Source organism: Grampus griseus, assembly GCF_964374135.1.
Source record: "Grampus griseus genome assembly, chromosome: 3".
Classification (NCBI taxonomy): Eukaryota; Metazoa; Chordata; class Mammalia; order Artiodactyla; family Delphinidae; genus Grampus; species Grampus griseus.
The window spans coordinates 114976928-114992809 of NC_139019.1; the positions used below are offsets into that span (position 1 = coordinate 114976928).

The 15882-nt window shown below is 47.2% G+C and overlaps 1 protein-coding gene across 1 annotated transcript in view; it reads right to left on the reverse strand.

Annotated features, from left to right (window-relative positions):
• Window positions 1–12542: 12542 nt before the first annotated feature.
• The window catches only part of ETF1 (eukaryotic translation termination factor 1), a 28092-nt gene continuing 24752 nt past the window's right edge, over window positions 12543–15882 (reverse strand). Inside the window, exons 10-11 of the mRNA XM_082650159.1 lie at window positions 15006–15153; window positions 12543–14724 (exon numbers count right to left, since the gene is read on the reverse strand). Of these exons, the coding sequence (XP_082506285.1) occupies window positions 14642–14724; window positions 15006–15153 (231 nt within the window). The 3' untranslated portion in view covers window positions 12543–14641. The remainder of the gene's footprint in view (window positions 14725–15005; window positions 15154–15882) is intronic.

Here is a 15882-nt window from a genome sequence, read left to right on the forward strand (position 1 = left end):
TCAGCATCTCCCTTAAGTCCTCTGCTGCCCTCCATAAACCAGTCCTTCTTTTGTGCCACCAGCACCACATCCCCATTCTGGAAGAGGAGCCAGAATGACACAGCTACATGTCACCCTGTGATCTACACGGGGTGAGGGGAAGGAGCTATGTCCCTGCTAGAACTGAAAAACATCCGTGAGGGCTGCAACTTTTACAGGGAAGGTTACCATGCCAACGACAGGATGAAAGGAAACAAGGCAATGGGTGACACATTTATTGTGTGTGTCCACAAACTTGCCTGGAACCTCTTAGGGGCTGCTAACTACAGGATGGGGCTGCCACTGACAGGCAAGAAGGTTCAGGTTAGATTTAAGTCGAACTCCAGTACCGGCAGAACAGATGAGCGCAGGGCAGGGCCAAAGGGAGGATTAGGGAATGTTTCTCTGAGATTGATACCCATCTCTTGTTGAAATGTGTGGGTGTGGTACTGACAGCAGGTGTGGGAGGGGATGATGTCCTAGATACCAGTTTCTGGCTGTGATGGGAACTTCAACTTCCTCCAGGTTATTTTTGCCCTTGCCAGCCTGTCCAGGAGGTCAGCTAGGCTCTGGGGTAGGTAGAGAAGAACAGCAGGCAAGGAGAGCAGGTCATTGGGGCAGTGGCTGAACTGAGAAAGGGGAGCATTAGGGCCACAGATACGCCTCCGGAAGAAGCACCAAATATTGGCAACAAGTTCCCATAGATGTCAAAGAAGGGACAGTCTCCTCCAAGAGGGCAGGACTTCCAGGAAGAATGGCCAAGCTTACCTAGCCCTTCTTATCTCCTTCTCCCCAGCCTCCAGTTGGGAAAGTGCACAGAGAACTGAGGAACTAACATTAATTAAGCACCTACTCCGAGTCAAGCACTTCTTTCTCTCCCTCTCTCTCTCTCTCTCACACCACACACACATACACGCACAGAGGCCCCATTTCGTTTCATCTGACTACCACAACAACCCTGCAAATCAAGAATTATCCCCATTTTACCGATGAGGAAATTGAGATTTAGAGAAGGTAAAGTAGCTTTCCCAGCATCAGTCAGCTGGAAGGGGAGAAGCTGGGATTGTAACCCCGTCTGTCTGAATCCCACTGCTTGGAAGGGAAAACTCTAGACCTTAAGGTAGCCCTATTTTCTTCTGGAAAGATATCTTCTGGAGGCGTCAGCTCCATATAGCCCCCAGCCACCGAGGTGGCTAGGGAGAGGCTAAAAGGACACGGCAGGGGACTGGGAATCCCCGCCCCCATCCCCGCCACACACAATTGTTAGGGTGAATGCGCTGCCCCTGCGGGCCGTACCGCTCCCGGACGTGCTTAACAGGCATCCTTCTCATTTTTATCCCCACCTCTCGGAGGAAGAGGAATCTGAGGATCAGAGACTGAAGCGTTTTGCCCAAGGTCACAGAGCAAGTGCCTGGAGCCGGGAATCAGTCTCGGCTCGGTCAGGCGTCAAAGGCGGCCTGGACCCCGCCTCCCGTCCCCACTTCCCGTAGCTCCGACACCGAGGGAGCCGTGCTGGGCGCTGTGCGTACCTCCCGGGACAGGAAGGGTTGGGTGAGGGGTAGTGGGCCTGGCGCGGGGTGGGGGTGGGGCGGCGCGGCGCGGCGCGGCGCGGCTCCGCCTTGCGGCGGCGGAAGCGGCCTCCATCTCGTGCGCGCTCCTCGCGCCGGGCGCGCTCTTCACCCCCGGCCCGCCCCTCGCCATATATGGAGCTTCCTCCCGGGACCCTGCCAGACGCTTGCTCCCTGCCTGAGGCCCATACAAGGCTCTTCCTTCCCGGCGTGTCTGGCAGGCGGCCCGCGGGCGGCTGTGGGCGGGAGTTCGGCCCTCCGGGTCCGCCCGCGCCCTGAAGCCGGCGGCCAGGGGACCCGCTGCCAAGGAGGGGGCGGCGGCGGGGCCGGGAACGCGCGGCCCGGCCTGGCTGAGGTAAACGCGGGACAGGCGGACTTGGGCGTCCCAAGAGGGTCTGAGGTTCCCACTGTCCCCACCGGTTTTATATTTTGTCCCACTTTTCCCCCTAATTCTCTAAGCGCAGCTGACTTTACTGGAGTTCCTCCCTCGGCTCCCGGCCCGGGGCCTAAAACCCCAAGCCTAAGCGTGCTGTGAGGGCCTGCCCTCGTTGGCCGCGCGCCTCCGCTAGCATTTTGCTAGTCGGTCTTCGGTATTTCTCTCGCCCTGCCTTCCTCCCGGCTTGCTGTTTCTCGCTCCTCCCTGCCTTTACTCAAGCTGTCCCTTCGGCCTGGAATGCCCTTCCCACACCATTCTGGTAGAACTGCTACTCATCCCTTACTTGTTTCAGGCCTCTGGCCATCTATAAGTCCTTCCCACCCCACGGGTCTGGGATGCACCTAACACATCGGTTATTTATTGAGACTGCGATTCGATCTTACTCCTCTTCGCATTCCTGGTGCCTGGCTCAGTATGTGAAAGTTGTGATTATATCTGAGCGAGGGGAAAGAGGGAAAGGACCCTGTTGTCAGGATAGCCACAGTGCCTTTTCACCTTGGACAGGGGTCCCCGACTTTAGTTCCAGCCGCTAACATCTTCACCTGCTACGCTCCCTGTGGTCTGGAGCTTCATGAGCCCCAGAACCCAACATGAATAGTTTGTGTGGAAAGTTGGAAGGTTGGGGTGGGGGAGACAGAGATGGGGCAGGTGTACACCTGCAGTGGCACTGTGGTCTGGAGTGGTGCCCACTGGGTGCCTCCACCACCCAGAATGGCTTCACTTGCTCAGCCTGACAGCTCCGGTTTATCCACTGCAGGAACCAGCAGGCCCCCACAGGCCCTCGTACAGTGCCTCCAGGGACTTAAACCTGCCGCAGCCATGTGGTTACCCTGATCTATCTGCTGGGAGAGGAGCAAAGCTCGGAGAGGGACCAGATCTCAGCAGAGACGAAACCAGCAGCAGTTCCTGAACACCCACCCTGCCGTGGTTCCAGAAGTGCAACATGGACCAACCTGTGAGCATTTGCTCTTCCTCAGGTGAGGCAGGGAGATAAAAGCTCAGAGCTTGGGAGTAACAAGTCAAGTAATATGCCAGGGAGGGGGCTTTTAGCACTAAGAAGCCTCTGGACTTGATCCAGAATAAAATCACTCACAGACTTCCAGTCTTTGGTGGTAAGCACAGGCACACGCTGTGAATAAGGCCAAAATAGAAGAAGTTTTGTCTGTCTCTCTGGCCTCAGGGAGTGCCTGTGATTTGGGTACATGGAGAGGAGATGATCTCTAAGGCCCATGACTGAAGGTTTAGGGGTTACATTTCGGAAAAAAAACTGGGTCTGGACCTGGGCTGCACACCCAGGGACTAGGACACCTCTGGACTTGTTCCTACCTAAGGCTGCAGGCCTCCAGCGGCCTCTTCTTTCCATTTACGATCTGGGATTGTGGGTAATGTAGTCCAGTGGCCAGTTTCTCTGGGGTGGTGATTCTTGCCCTTCCCTCATCTAGTCTCCTTACCCTTGCCAGCTACCACCCCCTTCTGCTCCAGGCTGAGGGCAGCACAGGGTGAGAAGGCGGTGCTTACTCTTTGCAGGGCTGGGAGATTCCCAGCTGGAAACCAGCAAGCTATTCATAGCTGAACCTAGCAGAGGAGGAAGGCCTGAGAGAAGCTGGGGAGCTCCGGCAGCCTCCTCTCCAGCTACAGAATTTGCAGGAACCCCAGACCTCTGCTGGGCAGGCCTTGTGTTCACTTCTGGGTGAGAGGGCTTTGAGCCTGGGAAAATCCTATGGAGCAGTAGCGGTCCTGCGTTGCTCCCTGTCTTGAGAGACACAGATACTCCAGTGGCCCTGGGGCCCAGCTTTTAGGCCTGTGTATGGTGGGGATATTTGGAACCTGAGTATAGATAAGCTGAGACTTTTTGCAAAAAAAGCCAGTGTGACACCCAGTATGACAGTTGCCTAGAATTTCTTTGCATTTTTCTCCTCGTTGTTTTCCTGTGCTTGCCTCTTCAACCAAATTAAATTCTCTCTAAGGACAGGAACCAAACCTTCTCTTGCTAATGGCACCAATCCTGTATTTATGCTATAATGAATGATCTTGCCCAAAGAAAAATCAACCCTCCCTATCAAGACTAAGGGTGTGACTTTTTCCCCCCACCCACCTAATCCTCTGCCAGTACCCTGTGCTTTTCCCATGGAAGCACTGAATCGTTGCTTGACTGGGTCCCCCACTAGATTAGGCATTCCGTGTTGACATGGATGACGTCTGTCTTGTTGACTATCATATCCCTATTACTTGCACAATAAACAATTGTTGAATGAATGACTATGAACCTATGATAGCTAATTCCTTAGATGGAGTATTTGATACATGCTTCATTGGCACAGCGTTTTACAAATTGGAAAACAGTTTCGGCCACTTAAATGTCTTTCACCAGGACTTTCCTGGTGGCGCAGTGGTTAAGAATCCACCTGCCAATGCAGGGGACACGGGTTCGATCCCTGGTCTGGGAAGATCCTACATGCCGCAGAGCAACTAAGCTCATGCGCCACAACTACTGAGCCTGTGCTCTAGAGCCCGTGTGCCACAACTACTGAGCCTGCGTGCCCTAGAGCCCACGCACCACAACTACTGAGCTCATGTGCTGCAACTACTGAAGCCCGTGCGCTCTAGGGCCCACGTGCCACAACTACCGAGCCCACATGCTGCAACTGCTGAAGCCTGCGCAGTAGTTGTGGCACACAGGCTTAGCTTCTCCACAACAAGAGAGCCCGTGCTCCGCAACAAGAGAAGCCACTGCAATGAGAAGCTTGCACACTGCAATGAAGAGTAGCCCCCGCTCACCGCAACTAAAGAAAGCCCGCACAGCAATGAAGACCCAATGCAGCCAAAAATTAAAAAAAAATCAAAAAAATTCAAAAACAAAATTTTTTTTAATTGAAAAGAAATCTTTCACCAAGATCTTGATTAGTGGTAGAGCTGTTAGGAACTGGTGTCTGCCTTCAGAGTAGCACTTAGCCATGGCATGAGGCTGCCTGCATGGTGGCACCCAGTAGGTACCTCTGGCTCCCGAGTAGCGAAATGGGTGAGGTGGGTTAGATGAGATAGGCAGACATGGTCAAACTGGCCTGGCCCCATGATGTATCTGGTGCAACCAGCCAGGAGAGCTGCCAGGGAATCCTCCTAAGAAGCTTAATGAGAAAGACCTGCTCTGATCTGCCAGAGGGGAAGTCCTGACGCAGTGGCTGTGGGGCTGTAGAGAGGGCAGACAGACTCTGAGGTCTGAGCAGCAGTGTTTGGGGGCTCCTTAGCTGTTACCAGGGACCTCCTGACTCTGAGTTCAGTAGATTTTTTTCAGTCTTCATCTTCCTTGAGTAATTCTCAGCAGCATTTGACTTGTAGGTGATCATCTCTTCTTGAAGGCCTCTCTTTCATTGCTTACACATTTTGACGTACAAGGCTCTATTTGGATATTAAGTGTTCTAGTACTTCAGGACTCAGCCTCATGCTGTCTTCTCAAACTGTACTGTGTCCAGAAGGATCTCTTTGAAAAACAAATTTGAATTTGTCACCCTTCTGCTTAAAACACCTCAGCAGCTTCTCCTATTCTTCAGAATAAAATTTCAAGTTCTCAGCAAGGCCTTTGAGTCTCAATCCAGTCTGCCCATGCTGGCCTCTTCTAGCTTCATCTTCCACCACATTCCCCTTTCATTCTCTGAGCTTCATCCACACTGCTCTCCACCTGCCTCCTCAGCTGTACTGTGCCACCCCCTACACGTTCTCACTGCCTGGGATGCTCTTCCTCCTCTTGGCCTAGCTAACATCTCCTGTGCTCAGTTAAAGCGCCAGTGTCTTCAGAACAGGTGATAGCCAGGTCAAAATGCCCTGTGACAGACACTTACCTGTGGCCCTCCCTCAGGTGTTAATTGCAATTGGGGTTTCATATTCACTGGAATAATGCGTTGGAAGCTCATTGGCTGTGTCCCTTTTGCTCATGACTGCATTGTAGGGTTTAGCACAATGCTTGGCTGTAGTAGGCTATAGTTATCTTGTGTAACAAATGAAAAGCTTATTTAACAAAACACCCTATTTAAACCTTGAAGAAACTGAAAAAGAAGTATGGTCATGCAGCTAGTATATGGCAGAGTGGGACCTAGATATGGCTTCAGTGTCTGTGTTGTTAACCCCCTGCACTATGCTATCCCTCTACCTGTTAAGTACTTTCTGAAAGTAAAGAGAAATGGAAGAAGGGAGAAAGTATGTGAGAGAGACAAAGGGACTTCCCCTCTCTCCACTCTAGAAATACAGAGTGGGAGATTAAGAATGAAATTACATTTACCAGAAAAGACATATGAATGGCTGATGAGCACATGAAAAGATTATGAAAAGATGTTCAACAACATTAGTCATCAGGAAAATGAAAATCAAAACCAGAATGACACCAGTGAACAATCTAAAAAGGAAATTAAGAAAATTCCCTTTACAGTAGCATCCAAAATAATAAAATACCTAGGAATAAATTTAACCAAGGAAGTAAAAGATTTATACACAGACTACTACAAAAGAAATTAGAGACTTAAATAAATGGAAAGACATCTTGTGTTTATGGATTAGAAGACTTAATATCTTTAAGATGGCAATACTACCGAAAGCAATTTGCAGATTCAGTGTGATCTCTATCAAAGTTCCAATGGCTTTTTTTTTTTTTTTTTGAAGAAATGGAAAAGTTGATCCTCATATTCATATAGAATTGCAAGGATCCCTCCCAGTACCTTAGTGTGTTCACCAAACTGGAAGCTCTCTGAACTCCATAATTTAGGGATTTTTATGGAAGCACTATCATGTAGGCATTATTGATTGAATCATTGGCCATTGGTAATTCGATCTTAAGCCCCTCTCCCCTCTCTTGGGGTGGGGCTGAACCTTCCAACCCTGTAATCCTGGGGTTTTTTTGGCAAGCAGCCCCCCTCTTGAAACTATCTGGGCATCTCACTAGCATATAAAAGACACTCATCACGCTAGAGATTCCAGGGGTTTTAGAGAAGCTGTGTACCAAGAACAGGAGATAAAGACCAAATATATATTTCTTACTGTATCACACTACTCAACAATAAAAAGCAACAAACATGCAACAACATGGATGTATGTAAAAAATCCATCTAAATGAAGGAAGCTAAGTGAAAGAAACCTGATGTAAAAGACTATATATAGCACTATTCTGGTAACGTGAAATTTCTAGGAAATTCAAAACCATAGAGACAGAAAGCAGATCATTGGTTGCTTAGGGTTGGGAGTGAGCAAGGATTGACTAAAGGGGTACAAAAGACCTTTCTGAGAGATGGACACTGGATTGTGTAATGTTTGCACAACTGTACGAATTTATTTCAAAAAAATCACCAAGCTATACTTACAGTGGGTTAATTTTATAGTTTGTAAATTATACCGCAATAAAGCTGTTTCCTGGCCTTTGGGTCAAGTCAGGACCAGCACATCTGCCTTTCCAAACTCGCCTTTCACCTCTCCAGGCTGACCCTGGCTCAGCAGGCAGCTTGGCCACCCCCAGATGAAGTAGGGGTGCCCTCCCCTCATCCTCTAATACTCCTCACTTTTATTGTCATTCTTGCTGTCTCTCCTGCTGGAGTGTAAGTACTGAAGGGCAGGGACAGTGACTGTTTTTCACCACTGTATCCCAGCATCTTGCACAGGGCCCAGTACATAGGAAATGTCTCTAAATGCTTGCTGAATGAAAGAATGAGACCAGAGTTAACCCAAGCACAGTGTAAGGAATAGAGGTGGCAATGAGCTATGTCTGTGGAAACAGAGTCTGGAGGAGACTGAGTTTCTGAGGGCCTTTGCTCAGCTCCCCAGGGAGGAGCAGAGCCCCTTCCTTGCCATCTCTCTCTAGAATCCAAGTTTGACAGGGGTGTGAGGGAGGGCCTCTAACCCTGAACACAGGAATGCAACTCCTCTTCCTCAGGTGACATCCTGTCCTATTACAAACAGAGTCCCCCTTTGCAGGCCCTCCAGTAGGAATTGTGATGTGAGGTGATTGGTCCATCCCACTCTTCAGCCTAGCCCGGGAATGTATTGGGTTGGCCAAAAAAAGTTCATTTGGTTTTAAGCAAAAATAAAAGACACATTTTTCATTTTCACCAAGAACTGTATTGAACAATGTATTCCTTAACCAAAGGAACTTTTGGGCCAACCCAGTACTTAGGTCTGGACAGCCATACAACTTGGGGCAGGCATTCCAGCATCAAGCCCTGATTTCTCCTTGTTGTCAATCCTGGCTCCCACCTCCCTTCCCCCATGTAGCAGAATATTCCTGCATCTTGCCTTTACCTCAGAAGATCCTTGCCATTCCTGTTTGCAGGGCCTCTCTCTGACGTTTCCACCCTCTTTTCCTGATTTGAAAATGGGTTTGCCCCCTAGGTTTCCTTTGGGTTAGGATGAAGAACCAAGCAGAAGAGGCTGAGCCCAGGCAGGGTATCTCACCCAAGTGGAAGAGCCGGAAGTCTGACTGTAAGGGAAACCTAGATGGGGCTAATATGGAACCTTCGGGGCTGGAGAAGCAAGTTAATCTACACACTCAAGCCAACCCTGACTCACAGGGAAGTGACTTCAAAACAACTTTCATAACTCCACCTGGATGTTGGCCACCTTTCCCCTCCCAGCTCTGTCTTTGGCTTCAGGCCACTCCCTTAGTCTCTCTGATCCTCCCTTTTCTCATCTCTAACAAGGGGGAGAAGGGGCTTAGATGAATAACAAGATCCTCCATGTGTTAAGAGTACTGAATTTGGAGTTGCAATATCAGCTGCTCATGTTGGCTCTTGTCATCTGCTGCATGAACATGACAGGTCGTCGTGCTGCTCTGTGGGCTTCAGCTTTCCTATTCCTAACTAGGGGATTGGAATAGTAAGGTCCAGGGCCCTTGTAAGTGCTAAAATTATGATTCCTTAAGAAGTGAAAGTATGGGGCAACAGAAGGGTGTGGCTGTAGATAAACGAGTAGAGTCTGATGACACTTGTCCTTTCTGTGAATGGGTTTTAGGCTTTGAGATACAGCTTTCCCTTCTTCCCATCACCCCCTTGGTTGCTCAGTGAGCCAGGGGTCAAGGGTCCCCCAAGAAGCCCTGTTCTTCCTAGTGTCTCATCTCACCTAGCACTGGTCCAACCTCAAAGCTGATTTCATCTCTGAGGTGTGTGACTGACAGCACTCCTCTCCTGGCACTGCCTCTGCTCACTTCCTTCCAGTCTGGGCCCAATTCCCAGGCTCAGCCCCCTCGCCCCTCTGGCTGACTCAGTAGGGATTTCTCCTCAACTGCGTACCCTGCAGCAGAATGAACTCTTCTAGATGCTGATCTGAGTCAAACCCAAATTCTGAGTAAAAACCAAACTTGAATGAAGAATCAAACTAAAGTTGTGTTTTAGATACCTTGTGAATCATTTAGAACCTAAACACTCATTATATCACACTGTTCTATAATGGGCGTTCATGATGACCCTAAAATGTTAGTTAAATGATGCTTTTATGTTTTTCTTCCATATTTCTGAAATTTCAAAAATTCCCTAAGTGAATGTCTCATTTTAAACCCCCTGATACTTCAGTGTATATTTCCTAAGAAAAAGGGTATTCTCTTATGTAACCACATATAGTTATCAAGTTCAGGAGATTTAACATAGATACAATACTTTTATCCATAGTCCACATTCCAATTTCATTAATTGCCCTATTGACAACATGTTTTTAAGAGTAGGGGCAGATGCCCTAGTCGCTGAGAAATTCCGTTATGTGTGTACATTCTTCTTTGAAGATGCTGGATAAATTACAGGGATCCTCTAGAGTCCAAGGGAGCTCCTTTTATCCATTCTCAACTGTGGCTGTGGGCTAAGCTGGGCTGATCAGTCAAAAGGTGTGTGTCCTGGGGGAAGGACATAACTTCTAGATGGATGCCTTCCAGTTGCACTCCAAGTTGTTGGTTGTCTCTGAAGGCACAAATGTTGGTGAGGTGAGTCGACTTGTCTTTTTAGCAGTACCAGCACCTGTTCTCTTCTTGAGTGAGGAACGACCTGTATTTGCATTGACTTTGGAACCACATGGGCAGATATACAGCAGTATGTAGCACATTGTTTTTCTAAGGATTAAATGAGATGATGCATGTGACATGGCACCTTGCCTGGTGCATGGTAACCGTCCAACAAATGTTAGTGATTGTCGTTATTTTTCAGATGGGTAGCTTGAAGCCCAGATTGAGACTCCTGTTTCTCCTCTCTGTTCGCTCATCCCTACTTTCTTTGGTAGTTTCCCTTCTCCATATAGCCAAATTTTAAAGGTAAGCAAGCTGTCCCAGTCATCTCTTAATGCTTGTCAGAAATCTCCCCACCAGAAGCAACTTTCTTCCACAACCAGTATCCTTAACTCTAGCACCACCTCGTGGATGCCAGTGCAAACTCACCCAGGTCACTTCCTGAGGACCAAGTTTAGGATCATCTTCCATCTGAGTGAGCCCTTGCTAAGTGCCAAGCATTGTACTATGTATTTCACGTGACTTATTGCATTTAATCCTTACCACAGTCCTTATGGAGTAGGCATTGTTACAGGTAGGGAAATTGCTACTCAGAGACATGGGCAAAGTCTTACTGGCAGGATCGTTTTTCCAGTCAGATCTCCTGCTCACCATTATATCCTGATAGCTTTACAGCTGGAAAGACTCTTTAGATTCAAAGTCATCCTTACACTGATAGGGAAACTGAGGGGTAGGAAGGGACTTACCTGAAATCAGAAGTCCAACTAATGGCAGAGACAGAACCAGAGATGTTTGTCCAAAGAGCTGGCTCTTTGTCCTGGGCTCTTAACTGAACCCAAGGATGAGCTTGCCAAGCAATTTCAGACTCTATCTGAAGCAGAGTTCCCAGACACGTTTGAAGCTTATTGTCGGAGAACCCTGGAGATAAATGGTTTTCACATATACTTCTAGTGCCAGTTATTCAGCCATACCTTTAATAACTTTGGCACCCATTGCTTCCACACTTCTTGGCTGGTCAGTTCCTATGTCCCTGGGAGGCACAGTCCTATCAGGGTGAGACTTGGCAGGCAGGAGTCTCAGCAGGCGCTCACTCAAATTGGCAACAAGGGAGAAGCTGGCATGAAGCTTAAATTCCACCTTGAATACACTGTGCCTGTCTGGGAGCACCATGGCATGAGAACTGGAGCTGGAGAACAAAAGATGGCAAGTGCTGCAGGCCCAGACAGGCAAGCACAACACCCCACATAATCGGCACTACTGTGCTGCCTTCTAACTTTTGATTTCAAACAGCAGCTAGGAATGCATCAGGAGAAAAAACTGTACCTCCACCATGCATGGGGCATGTCTGCCCCTTCCCATAGGGTGATTGGGTTTTATCAAGGCTATCATCTAAATCAGATAAGAAACTGGGCAAAAGTATGCTGAAAAAGCAAAGTGACACAATAGGTTCCCTTACTGGTCAATTTTGTTAAAAACATTGACTTCTTAAATTTGGAGAAATTAAATCACATACCACCTTGATACTTCAACTAGGCTTCCTAAGCTACCAAATAGAAGCTCTAAGTACCTCCACTTTTGGAAAAACAAATGAAACAAAAATCCTCTTCTGGGCTTCCCTGGTGGTGCAGTGGTTGAGAGTCCGCCTGCCGATGCGGGGGACACGGGTTCGTGCCCCGGTCCGGGAAGATCCCACATGCCGCGGAGCGGCTAGGCCTGTGAGCCATGGCCGCTGAGCCTGCACGTCCGGAGCCTGTGCTCTGCAACGGGAGAGGCCACAGCGGTGAGAGGCCCGTGTACTGCAAAAAAAAAAAAATCTTCTTGTTTTGATACAGCCTAGAAGCCCTGCTCCGCTGAGCCAGCCTCTGACTTGCTCTTAAATGAGGTTATTGCTCTCCTACCCCGTGCCAGGTATGCAAGATCAAGGTGGGGAGGCTTAGTTTCTGCTCTTCCATCTGGACCATTCTATTGACTCAAACGCAAGCAGATGTAGAAAGAGAATCAACTTTGGAATTAGGCCTGGGATAAAATTTGGCTTCACCACTAAAGAGCTGCTACTTAACCTCTTCTGGCCTGTCTTATAAAATGGGAAGCACCATCTACCTCCATGGAATGTTGAGGTAACATGGCATAACACCTTTTCCTAAAAAAGGGCAAGTTTCCCTTGGGCATGCATGTAGAATAGAGTAAGATACAAATTCGTTTGGCCCTAGCAACTGGAACCTCTTTTCTCTGGTGTTAACACTGGGATCATGACCTCAGATACCCTTTGCATATACCCTTCTATAGGCAAATGCAGCCAAAGACAACTAAATCTAAGGCTGAAAAGTTAGTAACTATGATGAAACTGACATGTGCCTTAGAGAGCTCACTCACTGTTCTCCTCGGTTTAGACCTTTCTTAGGAACAGTCCTAAAGAATCTCAAGCACACAAAGTATATTCTTAAATATGGTTTAATACTCTTCTCCATTTCTGTACATCACAACACCAAGATTTTGCTGCTTAGGATCTCTCCGTAGAGGCTATAGAGAATGCAAAGGCTACGGTTTTCACCCCCTCTTATTTATGTGTTTGTATGTGTAAGTGTAATACATATCAGTATATATTGATACACACATCAATATATAATGCAATATATATCACCAAAGAGAACACATTGATTAAAGAAATACAAAAATTTGGCATCATTTCCAAACTTAAATAGTAAAAATAAAAACTACAAAAGGAGCTGCATACCCTAAATGTATCATGTGAAACAACAAGCATATTCAAAAATGTAAATTTACATCCAATTTCTCTGGTCTTGTCATATCACATTAGACCCATTTACAATGGCAAAACCCTAAGGTACTGCTGTGAAGAGAGCATGTTTGCTCGCTCTTGGGTGTTCTGCAAACAAACAGCAGAGCCCAAAGCAAAAGCCTGCTCCGGTGAAGCCTCCCGCGTTGGTGAATACCAAAGAATTGACTCTTCTCACTGGGGGTTGAGACATCAGGTTATACATAGACAGTCATTTGGACCTCAGAGTACAGTGTGAGAACCAGAAGCTTTACATTTAAGACATACTCCCTTCATTCAAGTGAAACAGGATTATTGGAACGATAGGCAGGTCTGTAACCTGGGAACAAGGAGCTGGTTCAGACCAATAAAGCTACGAGTGACTGAGTCAAGTCAGTGAAGAACAGCAGTCAGGCACTAAAGTGTTAAAAGTACCCAATTTGAAAACCAAATGCACCCCACTACCCTAGCAGTGTGGGGTGATACCAATTGACTTTTAAAACCTTTGGTCCTTCAAAGTCCATTTGGTATACTTTTTGTCCATTGCTACCACTGGGCACGTCCTATACACTTTGTTCACTGTCACCACCTCAGGCACGCCATGACCTTGCATGTCAGCTGGGGTCAAGTCCGATTTACAGCCCAGCTGTGAAGCATAAGCTTCAGGTTTTCAGGCCCACTTTTGGATCCAACGTGGTTAAGTCCTTGGTGCCAAAAGCTGTGTCCCATCCCTTCCCATCCCTGCCCTTCCCACCCTCCTCCCATAATTTCTCCTATGAGAGGTGCTTGTAAGTCCCATATTTGAAACAGATGCTCCAACCCCCACCAGGTCAGGGGTTTACAATTACATGCACAGTCATACATGTCTTGTCTGTTGTTCCTGTGAAAACCTTGCAGTTCATTTTTAAAAAATCAAAACAATATAATCTCATGCCATCCAACACAAGGAAAACATGACCACCTCCCTTTTGCCAAGGACAGACCCAAGCAAAATAAAATATTCTTTAAATTTCTTTGCTTCCACTTAAATTGCATGTTTTATTTCTCCCAATCCCAGCAATAGCACAGAAGCCCCATCATATCCATCCCAAACTGGTTTCTAGTATGCAAGATTATGCAAACCCTTGTCAAAGCAATTGATGCTAAGGGCTCCCAAACCCCGGGCACAAATGCGCCTGCAAAACAGATGGAAGGAAACAGAGCACTGGCCCAAATGCTTCATGTGTCAGTTTATCTTTGCAATGCAATCTGCATTCTTGAAACTGACAGTCTGGAGGGGAGGGGTAGTGTGAGGGAGTGAAGTTGAAACTGCCTCCTATTAGCTCACCCTTTCAACATTAAACAGAGACCAAGAGAGAAATGGTTCCAACATTTCACCACATGTATTTCTTCTTATGCAGTCTAAGCTGAGAATGCCATGTAAATGGGTCACTGCGAAATGCAGCAATTTAATTTTTCTCCAATCAAAATAAGAAACAAACCAGTAGGATCTCATTTCTATTAACTTTTGAAGGTTTACAGCAGTTAAAGTATTTTGCTTCTATGTATGAAGGTTAAAAAAATCATTTTTTTTTCCATAAAATACAAGAGCAACCAATTTCACCATCAAGTAAAAGTAAAAACTGGGATTCTTTTTTAAATTAGTCCAAAGTGGCATTTAGGAACTTAGTTGTAGGCTGCTGCGCTGACACCATGACAAACCAAAGTGTAGGGTTGGGTCTGGTTTTTGTTTCGGTTTTCTTTTCAATATCCAATGCTCATGGACTAAGTTCTGGAAATGTTCCAATTGTAAGGCAGGGATCTGTTTGGATTCCACCACGGGTATGCTCCTTGGGTTGGATGCTGGAGGGTGAGGCACGTTTTGCCGGACCCATGTCGACTACCTAGTAGTCATCAAGGTCAAAAAATTCATCATCTCCTCCTTGGTATTCCATTCCCTGGAAATCTACTCGGTACCGCAAGATACCTGGGGAAACAAACAAACAGTCAATAGCTGTGGTTCACAGAACTGGGGGGTGGGGAGCACGTTCACTCCATTAAGGGAAGCCCCATCCCCTTGCAGAATTATAGAAAGCAAAGAGATGATAAAAAGTGGTCCCAACCAAGGAACCTGCACATGCACTGCCTCAATCCCTTGCTTCAGTGGATGATGAGCACACCTCACCTGAAGTTAACGTTATTTTGGGATAGCCAGGAAAAGGCTGTGGCCTGAGACCCTGGCTATTAGTTTTCTGATTTGCTACTCACCTCCAATTCCACCAAATCCTTTCACAAACTGGGATCCTTCTTGTGACTTATCTGTGACAATTTCCAATGTAGCTCCAAATTTTTTATAGTTGTTAGCAAACCACTCCAGCAGGGGCATGCTCTCAATCAGCTCATGTTCTTGTCCTGTCTGCAGGGGCAGCCATGAGATACAGAAACAATGGGATTAGGATATATCAAGACAGGAACGCTTGCTCCCTTGCCTGCCAACATTCTCCTTGTCCCTGTCGTATCTATGTATGTGAAACTGTGAGTGAATTATGGTTTCTGGTGATATAATTGCAACAGCACAGAAATTCTGATTACTTCAAACAACATTCTTCCCCAGGCTCTAGCCTCAATAAGGAAATGTTAACACACTTGGCAGTTTTTCAGCTTATGGTTCCTCCTGTTGTCTCTAGAAGTCAGGCTGTTATAAAGTGTCTCTAGGCAGCACTCATTCAACAGCCAAGAAGAGACACGCCAGAACTGCTTTTTGGAGCAGCCTTGTAAAAACCAAAGTCCTTCAACTCAGAACTTGAAGAAGCTACCAATTAAAAGGGACCTGTGCTGAGCAGGTAACACTTGAAGCTGTCGTGGTGCAGTTAGGCCAAACCTGTAGAAGCTGCTTTAGTAGAAGAGCTGGTAAAGTAAATGAAGAAAGCAGCACAGACTTCACAGTGCAGGAGAGGAACTATTTAATTAATCTTCCTCTCAAACATTTTTCAAGTATGAGAATGTTTCTTTAAAAATAAGGAACCTTGGGCTTCCCTGGTGGCGCAGTGGTTGGGAGTCCGCCTGCCGATGCAGGGGACACGGGTTCGTGCCCCGGTCCGGGAGGATCCCACGTGCCACGGAGCGGCTGGGCCCGTGAGCCATG